Here is a 21,089-nt window from a genome sequence, read left to right as displayed (position 1 = left end):
ATATCCTGGGTTGGAAACAGCCGGCCCAGGGCTCATCTAAATGGAGAGCAAACTGCTTTTAGTTGCTGCACTGGATGGAATCAATTGTTTGTTAGGACAGTGGGATATTGTGTTGGAATTGATTGACCTACAACAACAAAAAGGCAGATGCCTGAAAGAATTGTAGGGTCAAAAGCAAATTGAAAGAGTATTTACAAAAGGATTATGCAGCTTGCCCAGACCCAGGAGGGATGGAGGGAGGCCCAGGGCACTACAGTCAAAAGGCTCTTAATTTACATACAAGTGTGTTGAAGAGGGTTTGCACTCTGTCCTCTTGGGAGAGGCAGGAAACTGTCCTTCTCTCCCCAGCTCCCTGTAATACTGCTTAGTTGAGCAGGTGCCTTATGGAAATGTGGAGGGGGGAGGGGAAAGAAGGGTTTCCAGTCTTCCACTGAGGCAGCCCCTTGGCCAGTACTGGAATGATCACATGGAAACCTCACTTTGCTCCTCAGGCTTTCTCTTGAGTATTGTGTTTTTTTGTTTTTTTTTTTTTTAAGGGGAGGAAGGCGATGGGTCCAGATTATTTTGGCCTTCATTTAGACTGGAGGTGAGTGGAGGAGCCACCATGGGCACAGTTACAAACACCCGGAGGATAAATCTTTTGAAAGGAATACATCCTGAGGCCAGCATCCCATAGGGAATTCTGGATAACTCTAGAGGAATAACTTTAAAAATCCTTAAATAAGCCCTAGACTATAGAGACTAGGGAAGAGAGAGTTCCTAGTATAAAGCTGGAAATGGTTGAGATAAAGCAAAAAAAAAAAAAGATGGTGAAGGAAATGGCAAAGTTGGGGTTATGGAGTTACTGCATTTAGGCCTTGTCTCAACACAAGTTGCATCGCTTAACTGTACTGGTCTAGTTATACTGGTACAACTCCCCCACTGTGAGTGCAGATTTAGTCTCTAGATGTGCTGCCCAAAATCATTTTTGAGCTAAGTCCTCCCTCCTTGCGAGAGAGTCTGTATTGGAGAGTCTTGGAGAGAGTCTGTATTGCAGCAGACCATTGCACCAAGGGCAAATGAGAGGTAGAGTGCTCCCAGCCCAGATTTCCTGTGTGACCTTGGGCAACATTGCATAGTCTCTCTGTGCCTTAGTTTCCCATCTGTAAAATGGGGATTATAGCACTGCCTTACCTCACGGCGGTTTGAGGATGATAAATGCTTTAAAGATTTTGAGGCTCTCAGCTACTACTGTGATGGATGCCAGATAAGTATCTATGGGCATGTCTGCACTACAGCCCTAAGTCGACCTATATTAGGTTGAAAGAAGAAAAGGAGTACTTGTGGCACCTTAGAGACTAACCAATTTATTTGATCATGAGCTTTCGTGAGCTACAGCTCACGTCATCGGATGCATACCGTGGAAACTGCAGCAGAGAGTTACAGCCCCTGCAGTGGCTGATGTCCACACCACCCTCCTTCTGTCGGTGGTGCGCGTCCTCACCAGGAGCGCTTCCACTGACTGAAGGGGGGTGGGGGCTGCTAAGAGCCAGGATGCTCCCCACTCTGGGAGTGTGTGTGTGAGTGAAACAGCTGCCCAGGCTTCTTGCCTCCCTGTGCGGGGAGTCTCCGGGTAACAGCCTGGCTGGGAGTGGGGACAAGACAGTCAACAGCCGATTCTACATAGACATTGCATCACCCTAAGTACACCAACATAAATGCTACGCCTCTCCCATAGAGGTGGAGTTATGGCTGTGTATTAGGGCACTGACATTGGCAGGACAAGGCTGTAGTGTGTACACTGACATAATTAGGTTGATGTAAGCTACCTTATGTCGACCTAACTGTGTAGTGTAGACTAGGTCTAAAATAAAATGAATGAGCTGCTCCCTTGTATAATTCAATGAGACCCTCAAACAGATGCACTAGTATACTGGGATTTTATAAAACTCTCCTTTTGAACATCTTGTCAGTTTGGTTACTCAATCACAAGTTATGAAACCAAAACGATCATTATGAGTTTCCGGAAGCCACCTCCATAGGCTGTCTGCTGAGGAGAGGAAGAATTGTTCAGAAATCCAAATGCCCCCTCAATTGATTCTCCCAAGGAGCTGAACGTAATGTTGCCAGGTCCCATCTGTTTCCAGAAAGGTTTTTGTTTCCCCAGTCAGCTGAGATTTGTTCTGATTGCCTGTGTTTTGAATCTATTTCCCTAAGTTAAGTATCCTCACACCTTCTTGTCAACTGTCTAAATGGGCCATCTTGATTATCACTACAAAAGTTTTTTTTCTCCTGCTGATAATAGCTCATCTTAATTAATTAGCCTCTTACAGTTTGAATAGCAACTTCCACCTTCTCTGTAAGTGTGTGTGTGTGTATATCTATCTCTATCTATCTATCTTCTTACTATATGTTCCATTCTATGCATCCGATGAAGTGGGCTGTAGCCCACGAAAGCTTATGCTGTAATAAATTTGTTAGTCTCTAAGGTGCCACAAGTACTCCTGTTCTTTTTGTGTTTTGAAAGTACCTGTCTGGCTGGTCTGCTCACGTTTTAAGCCTGGTCTCATTTACCACCTTGGGCAAGTAGGTTGAAACTTCCCACGTTATTGAGTGCTTAGTCAGTTCCTTCCTTTCTTCACCATTTTCATCTGCAGCTGTACAGAGTTAAACTTCTGCTGTATGACTTTTGGGGGAGGGGCATCTGGGTTAGTAATCTTGTAGCTACTTGAGCTGGGCTAAATTGCTGTGTGGATGGGAATGTGGACAAGTGGTTACTCACCAAACCTCCCAGTGCTGCTTGTTTACTTGTTTTAAATATGCTTATCCTATTTAGCCACTCCCAGGATGTTGAGAGATTTAATTAACCAACATTTGTAAAGTGCTTTGTGATCCTCTCCTTGGGTTTATCTTTGCTGCAATTACTGGGCTCTTTTCCAGGGGTTGCCCCAAGCCCCCTGCCATCCACACTCATTCCTCTTGCTTCAGTTTAGACAAGAACCCCAGTGGAGCTTTCAGCCTGGGCTACTCCTGGCTGTGGTTATAATCCAGGTTAGAGCCCAGGTTCCGCTTTCACTTGGGCTGGTAACCTGCTAATTCACATAGTCATCCCATGCCTTCCCAGAGTTCCTCGTGTCTGCCCAGAAGGACAGACAGATTCTCTGTTGATTCACTGGGAAAGAATCAGAGCAGCTCAGGTTGCTGCAGCATAGAGAACTATGGGATATGCCCCCAGAAGTCCTGGCAACACACAAGGAAATGAAGCACAAGTAGCACAGAGTAGCTGGGGTATGGTGCTGCAGCGTGATTGCTTGCACTCATCCTAGTTCGTCTGTGACCCGTTGCCTCTCACCTGGACAAAGTGCAGTGAACACCGACGCCCTAAGGAGGGCAGGCGTAAGAGTTGACACAAATCAGTTTGAAAAGTAACCTAGAAGGAGGGCTGGGTGAAGGAATTATATTTGTGTCCTTTATTTGTTGCTTCATGGTTTACAAAAATAGCCTGAAAGGTCCAATTTCCATTTGCTTTTGATATTGAAATCTCTGGCCTAAAAGACTCCATGGCTGGCTATAGAACTCATCATATTGTGAGGCTGTAATCCTGGGGAAGCATCAACCCTACTACCGTTGAGAAGAAAATGTTTCTTTAATTTTTAGAACTCCTGTTTGTGTTGGGGTTTTTTGAGAGTGATTCATTAAAACACTTGGTAGAAAAGATACACGAATTCTATTCCTCTTGCTTCAAGTGTAAACTGTAGCAGCTGAGTACCTCACCATCTTTACTGTATTTATCCTCATAGCCTCCCCAGTAAGGTAGAGCAGTGCACTGTTATCCCCGTTATATAGAAATAGAATAGGAAGGCACACAGACTATAATATATATGACTTGCTGACAGTCACCCATGGAGACCTCCAAGTGCTAGACTAGGGCCTAACCACAGGACCATCCTTCTTCTCTTTACCCCTTAAAGACTGAAAGAGCACCCTAAATGCATGAGACAGCCCCTTCCGCTCACTGAGTCTTTAAATGAAAACATCAGACTTGATACTTCCAGAAGGATGGCCTTGCGGAAAGCATTGGGCTAGGCCCTGCACAGGCCATCGACACATGTCATCCTGGTCCATGAGTGGGGCTCCTAAGCACTACTGCCATACAGATATTAATAATTAATAGCACTTGAGATCTGAGTTTAATTCCTTGCTGTGCCACAGATTCCTGGTGTGATCTTGAGAAAGTCGCATCACTCTGCACCTCTGTTTCCCCATCTGTCAAATGGAGGAAAAATAATCCTTCCTTTTGTTTAGATGGTAAGCTCTTGGGGGCAGGAGCTGTCTCTTTCTATGTGCCTGGGCAGTGCTCAGCATGATGATGGGGTCATTCTTATTTGGGGGGGGTCTGTGCAGTGCCTGGCATGATGGGGAGGACCCCCAGTCTTGGCTGGGGCCTCTTGGCACTACCACAATGTAAATAACAATTTTACAGGCTTTTTTTTCTTTAAAGGGACAAAACCATCTAGACCTTCTTCATAAAGAGTGGCACAAATCAAATGTTTCTTGTGACGATTCAATTTAAAACCTATCTTTAAAATACTGAATGTACTTTACCTCCCTATTCCTGTTCCCAAGCTCGAGGGGGAGGGGAAGGAACAATTGATTCAGGATCCCATTGTAGGGGGATGACACCATTGTCATAAAGGTGTCGGATGTTCAGCCCTTCTGAACACCTTTTAAAATTGCCATTCCCTGCTGAGAGGCAGAAATAGAATAGGAAGGCTAAGCCCTCTGCAGAAGTGTCCTCAGCATGTTTTTGTAAAGGAGATGAAGAGGGGAGGAGAACACAAAGTTCAGTCTCCGGTTACATGGTAGCTTTGAAGATCAGCCAATAAAACTAAGTCTATATGGCTCTGGGCATGCACAGTCTCCAAGAGGGTTTTCATTTGAAATGTGCTGTGCCCTCTTTGACTCACCAAGGGGCTGGTCAGATCTCATGGCTGAGACTGAGGCATGTTCCAAGGGGGTTGTCATATAGCTGGAACCTTGTAATTGGAGCAAGCAATGAATGAATCAGGATTCTTGGGTTCTATTCCCTGTCCTACCACTGGGCTCATGTATCTTTCACTCTATTTTGGGTACTTACATGGCCCCCATTACTGTGTATTTATCTTCATAACCTTTGTGTGAGGCATGACAGTGCTATTATCCCCATTGTACAAATGGGGAAGTGAGGCGCAGAGAAACTAAGTGACTTGCCTGCTGACAATCCCACAGGAAATCTGTGATGCACATTAAATTGAAGCTGGGTCTCAAGTCCCTAACCACTGCGCCATCCTTCCATCAGCCATAGGAACTTAATCTGTTCATGAATCACTTTATGTTATAAATGGAGCTAATTCCTACTTCTTGGGGTGTGGTTGAGGTTTGCTTAATGACTAAAGGTGATTTGAGATGTTCTGGTGAAAGTCACTTTAGAACATAGTGTTATGAGACAGGACATAGCAGTCAAAGGGGTTGGCAAGTTTCTTTGAGTATTAATGGGCTGTAGGGTGTGTATAAAGGAGGCTACCATAGGAATGGAAAAACCTATCTAGACTATCTTGTACTAGCATGTGTAAGGGAGCTGTATTGGCCCAGCCCAAGACTCTGTGATGGGGGTGGGAGGGGATAGTTTACTGCTTTCGAACAAATCAAGCGGACTCCGTGGAGCACCATGATTCAGTGTTGCTTTTGAGCCTAGTGCCCCATCGTTGAGAAGTGTAGCATCCTGTATAGAATGCTAGTGTCACGGCCTTCAGGGAGGGTGAATTTGGAGCCACTTGCAAATGTTTGGCTTTTAACAGCAGCTTGTGGAATTAAACCAAGAGGTCAAATGAGCAGGATATTAGTTTGCAACCAGCTGTTTTGGCAGATCTCCGGGAAACACTGTCTAGAACCAGACGAGATAATCTCTGTTCAGATTACGGCCTTTGGCTCAGTAAAGGGGCGTGGCTGGGGAGAGAAAGCAAACTCTGCACACACACATCCTTTCTGGGTAATGCCTGCCCCAGATAAGAATGTGCAAGGGCAAGTATTTGGGAGCCACTCACTCAGTCATTGCGGATGGGTTGGAGGAGCCTGTAATGAAACCATTGCCACTTCTCTTGAAATTCCCTGTGTCTGAAAACAAAGACCAGAACTGCTTTTGAAGTCTTAAAATGACTGTTCCAGGTTGGGGATTGATATTGTAAAAGCTTCTTTCTGTGATGTCTCCCAGATAAACTGTCTTCCTCAAAATCCTTTGAAGGTTAGAACTAAAGGCAGAAGTGGGGAAAGCACTTTAGGCAGAACTCTCAGCTAAGAGGGAGAATGAAATGGGAAGAAATTATGCTGATGGCAGTTGCTGAAGATAAGACCTAAGATCATGTGAACTAAAGGGGTGATGGGGGAGGCTGGTGTTAACCAAGGGGACCCAAAGAAATACAGAATTAGAGATTAAGTTGTTTGGGGCTGGAACTGTGGTGTACAACCCTGGGAACACTGCCAACACTTACCAAATAACCATTCCAACTGTGACCTTGTTTGGTTTTCAGCTGTCAGAATTTGTTGGCTGACATTTTGCCAAAGTGACTAGTGATTTTGGGTGTCCAATTTAAGATGCTTTAGAGTGGCCTGATTTTCAGAGAAGTGCTGAGCGTCCACCCTTTTTATTGCTCTTCACTTCTAGAAAGCTAGGTCATTAGCTGCTCAAGGATACCATGGAATACTTTCTCGCACCACTTAAGTTGCAGTGCTTCCTCAACCCATCTTTGAGTCCCACTCCTCTGATCAAAGTCCCCCCTTTCCTCCTGTTCTGCCCCAGCCCTGATCACAGCGCCTCCTTGATAATTTTTGTGGCGGTAGTAGTATCTTAAGTTCATGGAAGGATGCCAGCCCTCTTCTGGTGGGGAGAGAGCACCATCATGGAGTGTGTTTTTCCCCTGTGTGTTTAATTTTCACAGCTTCCAGGTTTCTCACGGTGCAGCTGCTTTTGCTCTGTGCTGCCCAGCAGCAGGAAGTTCCTTTTTTTTTTTTTTAAGAGTAAACCTGCCTCCCCTCCATGTCATGGTGGGGAGGAAGGGGTGGTGCCTCAGCATAGGGAAGTAGCTTTCAGTTCTCGTATGGAGTTGGGACAAACCAGAGTTACCAGCCATGAGAATTGGGAGGTAGCTTGTCTAACAGCTCCTGATGACTGCCTCGATATGGAAGAAGATTAATGGGCTAGTGAGTATGTGGGATTAGTAGTTAATTGCCATCTCAGGGTTGTAGTGCTTTTTTGGATCTAGCTGGGTGTTTGCAGACTGCAGCTGTTGCACCTATTCTGGCTCCTCCTGAGAAGTGATAGGAGCAGCAAGGTGTGTTGCCTTTTTGTCTCTGAAATAAGCTGGGATTTCTCAGTAACAAGACTGTAACTAACACCCTAGCTTTTGTGTAGGCTGGGTGTGTCAGAATTATTCTTAGAACCCCTGATGAGACACTGAGTTTCTTTAAACCAGTTATTTCTTTCCTGGCGTAAGCATTTTTCAGTTGTCTTTGTTTATTCCAGCTCCATCTCCCTGCCACCCCCCTTTGCTCCGGGATCTAATTGACCAGAATGACATTAAAGACTCTAATTAGCCCAGTACAAACAGCACACCCTCATCTCTCCTTTTGTTCTTAGGAGCCAAGAAATCTTCAAATCACGATATAATAAAAGGAGCTGCAAGGGGAAAAGCTTCAGGGGTATTGGAATTAGGGTGCCAAATGGGAGTCTTTGAGCAAGGAGCATGTGCAGTCTCAACAGTAATGGTGCTTTTTATATCTCCAGCTGTTTTTATTGATGATATATATGCCGTAGTCTGACCAGCAGAACTGAGTGTGGCCCCTTGTTATTTTGGTGGTGTTGAATAATCCATACACTTGCAATAGTGCAAAACTTGGGAGATGGCTTAATGCTGTGAATGTTATGTTTGAGTCAAAAGGTAGGATCCTAGGAAGGCTGGTTTGGCCTTCTATATCGCCTTGAATGCTCATTCTGTAGGATGACACCCTTTCCCCAGAGGCCACAGAGACGTGGTGCTGGCCGCTTCCAGCAGCAGTGCGGGGCCCGCGGCACCACAGGGCTGGCAATCCTGTGGGCCAGATCCAAAGCCCTGACAGGCTACATCCAGCCCGCAGGCCGTAGTTTGCTCACTCCTGTGTTAGGCCATGTTGCTTCTGAAAGGAGACTGAGTAAACATGTTCCAGAGAGGGGTGGGCGCGCGCGTGCCTTCTCTCCTGTATTCTGGGACCAGCACAGCTACAACACAGCATTTTTATGTTTGTTCCTTATGTTTATTTTGGTAGAGACTAGAGGCCTCAACTGAGATCAGGGCCCCCATTATGGTGTGCACATTAGTAGTAATAGTTCTATGATATTCCCTAGAAGCTTCAACAGAGGTTAGGGGCCCCAATTATTGTGTACTGCAGTACTGCCCTGAGGGCCTTGATTGCAGATACCCATTAAGGTGTCTGCATTCATAGTAGTTGGGGCCTTTAGATGCTACCATAATATTAATAAAGTGCACATCATAATATGGGACCCTGATCTCAGTTGGGGCTTGCAGGTGCTACCCTAGTACTAAGATTGAGCCCTATTTTACCAGGTGCCATCGAGACACGTAAGGAGAGACAGTCCCTGTTCTGGAGAGCTTGCAGTCTAAATATCAAGCTCTAACTGCTCAGGGGCCCTTTTGGCGTAGTATCAGCCTCCATGCCCCATAGTGATTGGAAGCAGTTCCTGGCATTCGGTTCGCATGCTGACCTGGGTTTGCAGAGGTGCTGAGCACCAGCAGGTCCCTCTGCCTTCCATGGGAGTTGAGGGAGCTCAGGCTTTGTCACTTTAGCCAGCACAAATATCTGCTTTGTTTCCTTTGACGCTTGGCCAGTGCTGCTTTTTTCACTCAAGTTATCGCTGAAGAATGTTTTGCTTCCCAGTAACCTTGCTTTGTTAGCACAAGGAGCTGTGAAAACTTAGCAATAACTCCAAGGTCACTTGGTCTTAAGCAGCATCTGGCATACTAGTAAGTGCTGGTGATAGGTATCTGCTTTATGCTTTGGAAAGATCTCTTAGTAGGGGGCCCTCTTGGTATTTCCTTGCTAAAGCTTCCAATGGCTTGTATGGTGGGATTTGACTTTCCTTTGTCTCCCCTCCTCCCAACACTCTTCTCCTCCCCCCCCCCAAGGTTTTTAATCCTTTTGCCTGTAAACAAGTTGAGTACAATGTGCCTGCGTGGGTTCATGTGAGCGCTGTTATCTCCCAGCCATGCGGTTGGTGTTGGAGTTTGAGATACAACAATCAGCTGGTGAGTTAAGCTATCTTAGTAGGAGTGTTGCAGAGTGTAGCTGAAGTGATGAGGCTGGAAGATCCATTGACGGCTTTTGTGGGGGAGAAGTAGGGGGTGAGGGGTTATATGTGGAAAATGTACCAAGAGAAAGTGTGGAGGGGATCATGGACACTTCAGTATGGTTGGAGCTGTCTTCGATCAACTCTGTGCTCCCCTTTCTCCTCCTGGGCTCCACATTCTTTCTAGCACTGCTTATGCTGCAGCACTGGTTTTCTGTGAGCAGGTGCGTGCCTCAGCTAATAGGTGACTGGTATATGGGAAAACACTGGACGCTTCCCCAAATGGTTGGTTATTAGGGCAGCAGGAGATGCAGGTGCAGTTGTTCTGGTTGCGTGATTAGGAGTGCTACACTGTGCTACAAGGTGGAATGCCTTTTTTCCGAGCCATTGACAGTGGGGAACATGAACTGAGATTTCAGGTTGTTTTTAAAAAAGTCCAAATTCTCTTCCTGCCACTTCATAGTTATCTGTGTGCTGTGATCCTACCCGTCTGTCTTCTGGCCCTCTGCTTGACTTCACGTTAAGGACAAGTGTAATGCTTAAGAAACTGTTCTAGGTGTCTGGTCTGCAGTGCACCAAAGACACTCATGCAGAATCCCTTCCAGGGAAACAGCAAGGAGCTGCAATCTAAGGAGAGCAGTGCTGGCTCTGCATTTTTACTTCAGTTATCACTTCATTGGTTTTTTAAATGGATTTGTTCTTGCATCAAACAGAGGCTGCGCAGCTTAATGGTTGAAGCTGGGAGTCAGGATGCCTGGGTTCTATCCCCAACTCTGAAGGGAGGGAACAAGGTCTAGAGCTTAGAAGAAGGTGGGACTGGGACTCAGGATGCCTGGGTTCTAGCCTCAGCTCTGGGACTCTTGTGCTGAGGTGACAGCAGAGTCCAACCCCAGCTCTTCCATTGCATTGCTGAGTAAGGCTGAATGAGTCGCTTCACATCTCTGCCTTAGCTTACCCATTGGCAATATGGTTACTAGGCTCTGGGCTTTCCAGAGTGCCGAGAAGCTTCATTAAAGTTTGTAAAAGACTACAGGCTCCTTGGTCTTAATATGTGTGCAACAGTAGCGTCTGCAGCAAAGCAGTTTCGGATGGTTACACAGAGTTCACACCTCGTAAGGCCACAAAACTTCCTTCCTCCAGGAGAGCAGGTGCTATGTACATAAGCAGCAGTGGGAAGTTTTATTTCCAGGGGCCACCACGTTGGGTATCTTACAAGCTGCCGTCAAGAAGAGAAATGCTATTGGCACAAACTGAGCCTACACATCAAGAGTAGGATATACTTGCCTCTCGCTAGCCTGTGGAGGAATGGGTAATCTTGAACCAAGGGTATGTCTGATTCTTACTTGCTGCCCACCCAGCCTACTGGGGACTCCATGTTCAGGTGGACTTACGTGAGAAGTGACACTGACATTTCTCTCTTGCTGCCATGCCTCTGCCGCGTCTGTTTGTGAATATCCAAGAGTGAGAGCTGCAGGCTTGGCAGGCTGCCTGTTCCCATATTGCTGGCACACAGTCTGCAGCCAACTAAGTGGTGCATATGCAGTTGTCCTTCATTCCCTGGCCTCCTCACCAGTTAGTTGTTGACTACAACTGGTATCTCCCCAGATTAACAAAGGAACTGGGCTAGCCCTAGAGTACCAATGTACACAGTTCTAATTATCACCGTGGCTCTAACTAATCAGCATGTGCCTATGCCCAAATACTTCCAGCCTTTACATGGTTGCCAGATAGCATCTCTTATTAACGAGGGGCAGAGACCTGTGTCCATAAAGCACCATGTATACTGAACAGCACCCCATAAGTAATACTCAACACATCTGTAGCGCCCTTGAACAAGCAATTTACAGTGCTCCCTATGCTCCAGCATAGCAACTTCACTGATCTCCCTCACAGATTTATAGGCACAGAGAGAAGTCTCAAGGTATTGCAGTGAATTGGTGGCAGAGCTGAGGGTGGAACCCAGGTGTCCAGACTTCCATTACTGTGGTGTGCTGACCACTAAATCATACTCCGTGTATATCTTGGATTGGATCAGCTGGGGATTTACCCAGAGTATCTCTTCCAGTTAATACCACATGGTAGCTAGCTATTAGTAACCATGTTTATTATAGTGCCTAGGGACCAACCAGAGTCCGTTATGCTGGGCACTCCATGGTGTAGCTCTGCATTTTCTTTAGCATTTAACCATGTGTTTAGGTGAATGAGTGCAGAGCTGGCTCAGTACAGTGAATAGGGAAGACATATGGGACTCCCTTTCTTCTTTATACCTCAATTTCCCTGTCTGTCAACTGAGGGCCATCATACATACTTTCCTTTGTAAAGCGCTTGGAGTTCTCTGGATGAAATAAGAGCTGAATTTTACAAGTAAGGGGCTTAGGTAGTTCCAAGGATGGTGTTTTTTACATAGCCTATGATAGGACATGGATAAAATATTTCCAGGCTGGTCGTATAAAAACTGTGTGGGGGTTCTAGTAGTTGCATCTTAAGTCTTGTCTTGTCAATTCATTCCAGACGATATTGGGTGAGAGTTTGTCTGTCATGGAAATGCTATAATGCAGTCTTCTTCAAAGCCTTCATTTCCCTTTTGATCCAAGTGGGAGGGAAGGTTAAGTAAGTGCAAAGGTTGGGAAGAGGGTGTTGCATAAATGGGGATTTTTCGCTTTGCCCACACCGTGGAAGACAAACACAGCCAAAGCTCCATCAAGAGAGGAGCTGAGCATGTGGGGTGAGTCAACAAAGATTTCAGACTGTTGTCTCCACTTAATCTGTCCCTCCTGCAGGTAAACTCTACTCTGAGGAGCATTCTGTACCCTGCAGCTGGATCATGGGCAGGTGCCTGTCTCATGTTGCTAATTCTAGAGCAGGAACCATGGACCATCTAGAGACTGTATGCCAAAACAATGTTCTTCAACCTTTTTATGTACAAGATCACTTTCTCAGTTTAAGATCAACCCAGGATCTACCCCACCCCTTCCCCGAGGCCCTGCCCCGCTCACTCTATTCCCCCTCCGTCTGTCGCTCGCTCTCCTCCACCCACACTCACTTTCACTGGGCTGGAGGAGGGGGTTGGGGGGGGTGGGAGGGGGTGCAGGCTCTTGGCTAGGGCTGAGGGGTTCGGAGAGTGGGGGGGGGGGCTCTGGGCTGAGCCTGGGGCAGGGGGTTGGGGTGCAGAAGTGGGGGGGGTGCAAGCTCTGGGAGGGAGTTTGGATGCAGGGGTCATATGGTCACACTGCACTTAATCTCATAGAATCCACTGGACATTTCATGAATTTTACTTTTTATTAGTGTCATTTGTGGTGTTTAGATCCAAAACCCTTCAGGGACTGTCACAAATCAGTGTAACATTCTCAACTGTGGGATGTGCATTGGCTGAGCCTGGGGCAGGAGGTTGGGGTGCAGAAGTGAGGGATGTGGGCTCTGGAAGGGGGGCTGGTGCAGGGAATTGGGCTGCAGGAGGAGGTGAGGGGTCTGGGAGGGAGTTTGGGTGTAGGAGGGGGCTCCAGGCTGGGGCAGGGGGTTGGGGTGTAGGAGGGGGTGTGAGGTGTAGGCTCCAGCCAGGAGGCGCTTACCACAGGCAGCTTCTGGCCAGCGGTGCAGTTGGGCTCAAGCAGGCTGCCTGCCATGGCCCCACACTGCTACAGAAGCGGCTGGCTGCTAGCACATCTCAGCAGCCCGTGGCGGGGAGGGGGGCAGTGGGTCTCCGTGTGCCCTCAAACACCACCCCTGCAGCTCCCATTGTCCGGGAATCACCTCCCCTTCACCCCCAGGGGCCACAGAGACGTGCCAGCAGCCAACTGCTTCCGGGAGCGATGTGGGGCCATGGCAGGCAGGCAGCCTGGCTGCGCCGCTGGACTTTTAGTGGCCTGGAGATCACGATCGACTGGCAGAGGCTCCAGGATTGACCAGTCAATCACGATTGACGGGTTGGTGACCACTGTGCCAGAAAATCTAGGAATCCATGTTTAGATGCTAAGGCTAGAAGGGACCAGGAGATTATCTAGTCTGATCTCCTATATCAGTGCTACTCAAAGTGATGGTCTGCGGACCGGTGCCGGTCTGCGAGCCATCGGCTACCAGTCTGCGTGCACATTGGGGAAAAAAAAAATTGCCGGTCCCCCCCCCCCCCCCATCAGATAGCTTGAGAAGCACTCTCCTATATAACACAGGCCTGATATCATCCAGTTACTCCTGCAGAGAGCCCAGTAACGTGGAGAATTGACAAGATTTGTGTAAGATGGTGCATGTCAGACAAGTGTTAAAGCAGTCATGATATAGAGTGGGGAGGCAGTTTGGTCCAGAGGCAAGAGCACTGGACTAGGAGATGGAGACCTGTCTTTTATTCCAAGTTCTACCATTGAATTGCCATGTGACCATGGACAAGTAATTTTGCTTCTCTGTGCCTCTGTTTCCCTTCCCCGCCCTTTGACTGCATTGTCTATTTGGATTGTAAGCACTTCAGGGCAGAGATTGTGTCTCACTGTTTCTGTGCAGTGCCTGGGGCAGTACTCATATAGGATTCTAAAGTAATTCTGGGTGACATACACTAGTACAGATGAGACACGCTCCTTTGGGGATTATACAAATAGGAGTCCTTGGGCTAGGTTTGAAATGAGGTGCGGAGGGTTTAAACAAACAAGGGTCTTTTGGATTTAGAACCTGGTATGGCTGTAAAATTCTGGACTTGCTCATGTTGAGAGAACAACTGTTAGCTACAGCCATGTTCTCTAATGGCTAGAGATGTCCAGTGTGCGTCCATATTGCTGCCTAGCCAAATAATAGCAACTGTGGAATAGCTTCCTTCCCCCACCCCCCTCAATGCTGAAGCTTTTCACACCAGAAACTGACAAACCCAACACACTCCCAGCTAGAGTTGAACTCACTTTGGCCTGAGCCAGATTAATGGCTAAATCCTTGTTTAGCCACCTCAGTGTTGACATGTTTACTAGCTTTGCTCCCCTCTGCAAATGTCACTCGTCTATATCCAGAGTCCCTACTGTGAAAAATCAGTGGATTGGTTACAGTTCTCAGTTCTGGTTGAAATAAGTTTAGCTTATACTTAGTATGGCCATTGTTGCTCCACAGGGAAGTTATGCTGTCACTGTTAGGTATCTGTCCCAGACCAGCAGGTGGATTAGGGCTGTACTAAATCACATATCACAAAACATTCCCATTGGGTTTCTAAGTGGATTCTATTATTCCTATGCATATCTCATTGGCTCTAAAATCTCACTAACAGTCTGCTTCAATGGCAGCTTTTTCTCTGCTCTTTACCACAGTGGAAGGGTTCTGCCTGGATTCCCCATAGTATCCTAAGGTTCCTTTAAAACCTCTTGAACCTGTGTGAAATTTCCCACTGAAGGAATGTGGGCTAGTGGTTAAATAGGGAGGACTGAGAGTCAAGGCTCCTGTGCTCCATTCCTGCCCTAGGAAGGAAGTGGACTCTACTGGTTAGATTCCTCAAGTTTAAGGCCAGAAGGGTTCATTACATCATGTAGTCTGATCTCCTGTGCACCACAGGTCAGAGAATTTCACCCAGTTACTCCTGTATGGAGCCCAGTAACTTCTGTTTGACTAAAGCATGTTCCAGAGAGGCATCTAGTCTGGATTAAAGACGTCAAGAGATGGAGAATGCATCAGTTCCCTTGGGAGTTTGTTCCAATGAATGACTCTCATGGCTGAATTCTTCTGCCTTGTTTCTAATTTGAATTTGTCTGGCTTTGACTTCCAGCCAGTTAGAGTAAGAGGGTTGGGCTGGGAGTCAGGACTTCTGGGTTCTATTTCCAATTCTGTAAGAGGAGTGTGGGATAGTGGATTAGAACCAGGGGTGGGGGAAGGAAGACTGAGAATCAGATCTCCTGGATTTTATTCCCAGCTGTGCTGTTGCCTCACTATGTGATGTCAGGCAAGTCTGTTCTATATTCTCTGTCTCTCTGACCCAGTTGAAACGTTTGTAAAATGGGCATAACATTCCTCCGGGACGTTGAGGCTGAATTAATATTAATCAAGAGCTCCTTGTAACAATGGTACAGTGTGGAAGTTGCTGTTGTGGTGCAGCACTAGTCGTGAGGCTTAAGCATTGATTGTCTGTAAATCTGTTTTACCAGAAAAGAGTGTCAGTAGTTTAAACTCTTCAGCTGGAAAGTCTGTCAGAGGAACTGCCTGAGCGCCCGTCTTCAGAGATACGTAAGTGCCAAAATTGCCCTTTATTTTGATATTTCTCATGTGTATGGTGTGTGATCTCAAAGTGTGAGATATATTAAGCAACAATAAAACCACAGGGCTGGACCATGGAGAACTTAACTCCAGTTTTGAACTGGTCTGGGCCCAACAACCTGAAACAGTGTATATGATAGTGAATGGTTGGTTGCACAGTTACCAGCCCCCAGGGGTGATATTTTGGAGGTACTGGAAAAATCCCTTTGAAGCTGTTGTTGCAGTGAACACACAAGCAGAACAGCGGGAGATGTCCAGAGGCTGCAAATGCAAATAGAAAGCAGCAACAGTATTACTGCACCAGGGACCAAATAGATCTCCAAGCGCAGGTTTACTCATACTTCCCTAGGGAGAGCTCAGCATTGGACACAAACTGGAATATTTGGATTTAAAGAACTGCGAGTCTGAGTTCTCAGTTCTGAAGGGGGGAATCCATTTTCTAGTCCTTTTGTCAGACCGTGGACCACTTGGCAAACATTGACAAATGAGGTCCCATAGCTCGCCTGCGGGGCACTATTGCCATTGTATAGCAGGGCAAAGGGATGCTGAGAGTTAGTGGTGGTGTCAGTAATAGAATCCAGGAGCTCATTCCTAGTTCTTCACTCTAACCACCAGGCAGCACTCCCTCCCATTACCATGATGAGTTAGGCTCCAGTGTTACAACTCTGTAAAATCTAAGGCCTTATCTGTAATAGAAGCACTTGACCCTTAAAGCTTTTTCTGGTCTAGCTTATTCCATCCCTCCTGTGTGAAACAAGCTAGACCAATAAAAGCACAATTTTGCCAATATAGCAATGCCTACACTAGGGTCTTCTGCTGGCACAGCTATGTCAGTCGGGGATCATGCCCCTGACCAACAGAGCTTGCTGGCAGAGTCTGTAGTGTAGGCATGGCTCCAGCTATGATTCCACTTGTCTATGGTTTCAGGGAAATATTTGAAGATTTCCCATATTAACCGTTCACTTCACACCTCTGTCCCCTCCCCCAAAACTGCAAATCATTGCAGTTATCTCCTGACTGTTACTCTTAAGTGCTCCCCAGTTATTGCCTGTAAAATGGTAACTGATCTTCCTGGGCTCACACACTGATCTGGTGCCCTTGTTTTGGCTTTAAAAGGTGTAGAGGTTAGGGTCCTGTGTATCGGTGGGACTATTCCTCTGGTCATGCCTTCAGATTAGAGGCAGTTGTTCCTGAGTTCATCAACCTCAGATTTGCATATCTGGGTACTTGTGATAGACATGGTGGGTGAGGTAATATCTTTTGTTGGAACAACTTCTGCTGGTGAGAGAGACAAGCCTTTGAGCTACACAGACCTGAAGAAGAACCGGCAGAAGTTGGTCCAATAAAACATATTGCCTCACCCACCTTGTCTCTCTAATATCCTGTGACCAACGCAGCTACAACACCACTGCAAACAATTTAGGGCAGGATATTCCCAATTAAGGTGCCTTCTACATATTCTCTTCCCCGCACCCTCAGGTTTTTCAAGCTGTGAGTCTAGGGCTGCGAGCCCTGAGATGGGTTTAATTAACCTTGTATTCGTACAGATTCTTTTTTAGGTAAAAGGTGGGTTTTTTTTAAATGGAATGCTCAAGTACGGAGGATTTATTTTATAGGCCCATATATAACTCTTTTACCATTTCCAGGCCACTGGAATCATCCCTGAACCTTGTTAATCCCTTGCTGATGGAATGAGAGGAAGAAATAAAATTATATAAAAAAATGTGGCACAAAGGCTTTAGAAGAGTGCATGTGTTTTGAGGCAGCGCCAGCTGTCAGCAAGCAAACCTGACTAGACTCAGGCCCCTCAGAGTGCCAGCAGGCAGGGCCCAGTGTGTTCCCTCACTTCTCTCTCTGTCTCTCCCCCACCCCCTCACCCCTTGTTGGTCTCTCTCACCTAGATAGAGACTAAGAGTGAAGCAAAATATACTTGGATTACAAACAGTCTGTGGGCACAGCAGAGAATTGTGGCTTTACTTTAACGGAGAATAAGCCTGGAGTAGAAGGGGGAGAAAAGAACAAGAAAGGTGGAAGGTAGCTTTACTGGAGGAAGCTTGAAGCCTTCCCATAGTAAGAGAGCAAGAGACATACGTGCTGCAGCAGAACATACTCCAAATGCTGTGAGGAATGCTGTATAAAATTAATTTTTAGTTTTCTGTATTTAGCTATTTCTCAGATGAATAATGCACTTCAGTTTGGAAAAGGATGAGCTGTAGCTGGTGTTAACTTCACATTTTAGCTTTGTCTTCCCCCTCCTTCAGGCCTCCATTCTTGATGGAGGGTGCCCCCCGCCCGGCCCCATTGCAGACCTGTGGCCTGCTGTAGTATTTCAATTCTGTGCCTTCCTCTCTGCCTCCCCTGAGGTTTTCTCACAAACCTGGCTCTAGGCCTTCCTTAGGTTTGTCTCTTTACCTTGGCAGACACTGATTTTAAGGTAGGCGAGGAAATGGTGTTAATGCAGCTGTGTTACTGTTCTGCTGCTTACCTGTCTGTGCACCTCAAGGAGCAGGCTGAAAACCCCCTTTGTGCAGGAAGTGCCTGGTCCATATAGATGCAGTAGCCAGCTATGGGGATAATGGGTTATTCTTGGACACGCCTGTCACAATAAATCAAATCTGCCACAGCACATAGTAACAATGGGCAGTTTTGTTGCTTGACATGCTCACAACAAGAGGTTTCCCACCGTCTCTATGGCTCAGTGCTGCAGGCATTTTGCTGCAGCTGCCCATTCAAGGCAGTAGAAGCAAAGCTCACCCCAGTGTCTGTTTTAAATATCCCCCAACTCCATTTCTTTTTGCTTTCAGGGTTATTTTCTGGGTTTCTATGTGGCGTGGGGAATGAGCATGTCTAATGGTTAGAGGAAGGCTCTGGAAGTTAGGATACTTGGGTTCTGTTCCTATGTGAATTCTCCTTTCTTTCTCTTTGTTTCCTTGTTTGTAAAATGGGCAGGATACCTCTGTTCCTCAGAGGGACGTCTGTCGTAAGGCACTGTGTGATCCTTTATGGAGAAGGCCAAAGTGTTAGTTATGTTGTCATTGCAAAGTTTCATGTGACAGCTCTTCAGAATGAAATGGAGTCACCTACGAAAATGTCTCAACTTGGGAGTAGGGTAATGACCAGGGTCTACACTGTAACAGACACAGCCTGCAGCTAACCCAGCCTAGTAATGCTAAACATCTGTAGTGCCTTTTACCTGAGGATTCCCCATATTGTGCGGTGGGGTGATCATCTCCCTCCACCTTACAGATTGAGCACCAGAGACACAAAGGGGAAGGGGGGTACCTTGCTCGAGATCACACAGGGAGTCTTTAGACCCAGAAGTCCTATCCATAGTCCCTGTGTTCTGATCACTAGCCACTCTCCCTGATGTTAAGAGCTGAGCACTTGCATCCAGGGCACTGTTGCTAAGGTTAGTTCTTCCACAGTGCTGTTATCAGCAGTTCTAGGCTGCTAACCAGCCCACTGGCTTGCTGGGTGGAATGTGCTTGTCTGGAAGAAGTTATTTATCATTTCATTGACTTGAGGCATCTGATAAGCCCTTATGGCAAACATTGAATAAAAATATAGAGATGTGCCCCTTGCAATAGTACTGTAAACAATGGCGAGAACGCTTGCTGCTATCCAAAAGTAGCTCTTGCATCAGAGTCTGAAATGTCACTGCAGCACAGTGCTAAGCTAGCAGCATAAACTCTCATGTGTAACCTCCTCTGGGCTTGACTGACTGCCCCCTGCCGCTTGGAGGGAGGGTGTCTGTTCATCTCACTGAGATGTCAAGCTGTGTGTTCTGCAGAGCTATGGTGCCAGCTGTTAGAGTTTTAAAAGGAGAGAATTGGCGTCAGGAGTTTTCAGAGGCAAGTCTTGTGCTGCTTAGCTCTCATCCAACATTCCTCCTCTTCCACCTTGTGTAAACATGATCTAATCCTTGGCGTGCCTACCCTTATCCCCATTGTTCGGATGGTAATGCTAAGGCATGCAGCCTTCATGACTCACCCATGGGTCTGGGGAAACAGTTGGTGTTTGACCTGGGATAGGAATATAGGAATTCCTGTCTTCTAGGCCTGTGTTTAGGCCATGTCTCTCTCCAAGGGAACCCAAGAGTTTGGGTGCTTTTGGATAGTGTAGATTTCTTCTTTTCCTGCCCTCAGAGCTGCTGTTGAATCAGGTGTACGTGGATTATAAACTCTTTGGCCCAGGGAATGTCTTTTTGATCTTTTTGTAGAGTGCCGAAGACAATAGGGCTCCTAGGTGCTCCTGTATTACCAATAATGATAGTAGCATGGTGTTCGGAATGTCTCCACTAACTGCTTTTTGCCTTCCACAGCAAGTGTCAGTTCCTAGTCCTGGTGGTGCTACATGATTTTCCTCCAGTCTCCATCTGATCTCCTTTTATTTTCCCACAGTTTTCCTAGCTTCTGACACCTAACCACTCACTCTTCATCCTTGTTGCACTCACTTCTCCATGCCATCTTCAATGGTGCACCTGGAACCTGCTTAGCCTTAACATGACCGGCATCCTCCCCTTCAGATCTGTCCTGGGCGCTGCTGGGTCAGACCGGCCGTTTTCATAGCAATGGAGACAATATGAGAGATGCTTCCTGGCCTCTTCAGACCTGCTAGGATCATCTGGGCATGTCTCACCTAATCGATTCCCTGCCATTGCAGGGGGCTCAGATATTGGTGACCCCTTGAGGTCCCCTGTTCATGCCTTTGGCACATAACAGTTTAAACTCCTGAGAACTGAAATGCTTTAGTCTAACCCGTTACTTGCCTGGGTGATGGGTGGAACCCCCCATCCCACCGTTGGGGAGGCCAGCCCCCCAGCCCTGTCCCTACCACCCAAGGCCTCCCTCTTCTGTGGCTGGAGCCCAGAGTCCCAGGCCGCCCCCACTTCTCCCCCAATAGCCAGAAGAGCCCCAGCTGCCCTGCGCCTCCCGTCCTGAGACCCCAAGGCACCCTGCAGGAAAAGCTCTTGTCTGTTCCTGAAGAACCTGAGCTTTTTATATGAGCCATGCAGATTCCAGGACAGCTGAGGAGGCGGTATGTGTTACTCAGCTTCCTGGGTTCATCAGTAATCTCCCTGGAGTCCAGGGAGATTATTGATGAACCCGGGAATCTGAATAGCACATACCGCCGCCTCAGCCGCCCGGGAACCATAATGGGGCATAATAATAAACAAAAACTTCCCCCCAAATCGCCCGTGCAAACCGCCAAAACCAGCATCTGGTGGCGATGGCTGCCTGGCATATTATACCCACCGCTTATGGTTACTAGGGCTCAACACAGGAATAACTGGGTGAAATTCTTTGGCTTGTGGTAATCAGGAAGTCACATTATATGGTTTTAATGGTCTCTTCTGGATTTAAACTCTATGAAATACTTACCATCAACAGTCAGGTCAGCTCACGTGGAGATCTTTGATAGGCTAACTGCCTTATGTGCCAGCTGCACAGTCAACACTCTGTACTTTGAACAATGTTGGAATGGAAGGATGGCCCAATGGCTAGGGGGTTGGGAGACCTGG

The 21,089-nt window shown here is 46.9% G+C and overlaps 1 protein-coding gene across 11 annotated transcripts in view; it reads left to right on the top strand.

Moving 5' to 3' along the window:
- MARK2 (microtubule affinity regulating kinase 2) overlaps positions 1–21,089 on the top strand; it is a 104,522-nt gene that overhangs the window by 25,309 nt on the left and 58,124 nt on the right. Inside the window, exon 2 of one of the 11 annotated variants that reach the window (XM_048857434.2) lies at positions 15,460–15,538. The exons of 9 other annotated variants lie outside the window; for them this stretch is intronic. Coding sequence is in view for 1 of the 2 variants with exons in the window: in XM_048857426.2 (XP_048713383.1) it covers positions 7,180–7,215 (36 nt within the window). In the remaining variant the exon portion in view is untranslated. Of the gene's footprint in view, positions 1–7,104; positions 7,216–15,459; positions 15,539–21,089 lie in introns of those variants that run through there. One more of the 11 variants, XM_048857426.2, reaches the window with a different exon arrangement.

Source organism: Caretta caretta, chromosome 7 (assembly GCF_965140235.1).
Source record: "Caretta caretta isolate rCarCar2 chromosome 7, rCarCar1.hap1, whole genome shotgun sequence".
In the NCBI taxonomy this organism is placed as follows: Eukaryota; Metazoa; Chordata; order Testudines; family Cheloniidae; genus Caretta; species Caretta caretta.
The sequence above is the reverse complement of the archived record's forward strand: the minus strand, read 5'-3'. Positions and strand labels throughout refer to the sequence as shown.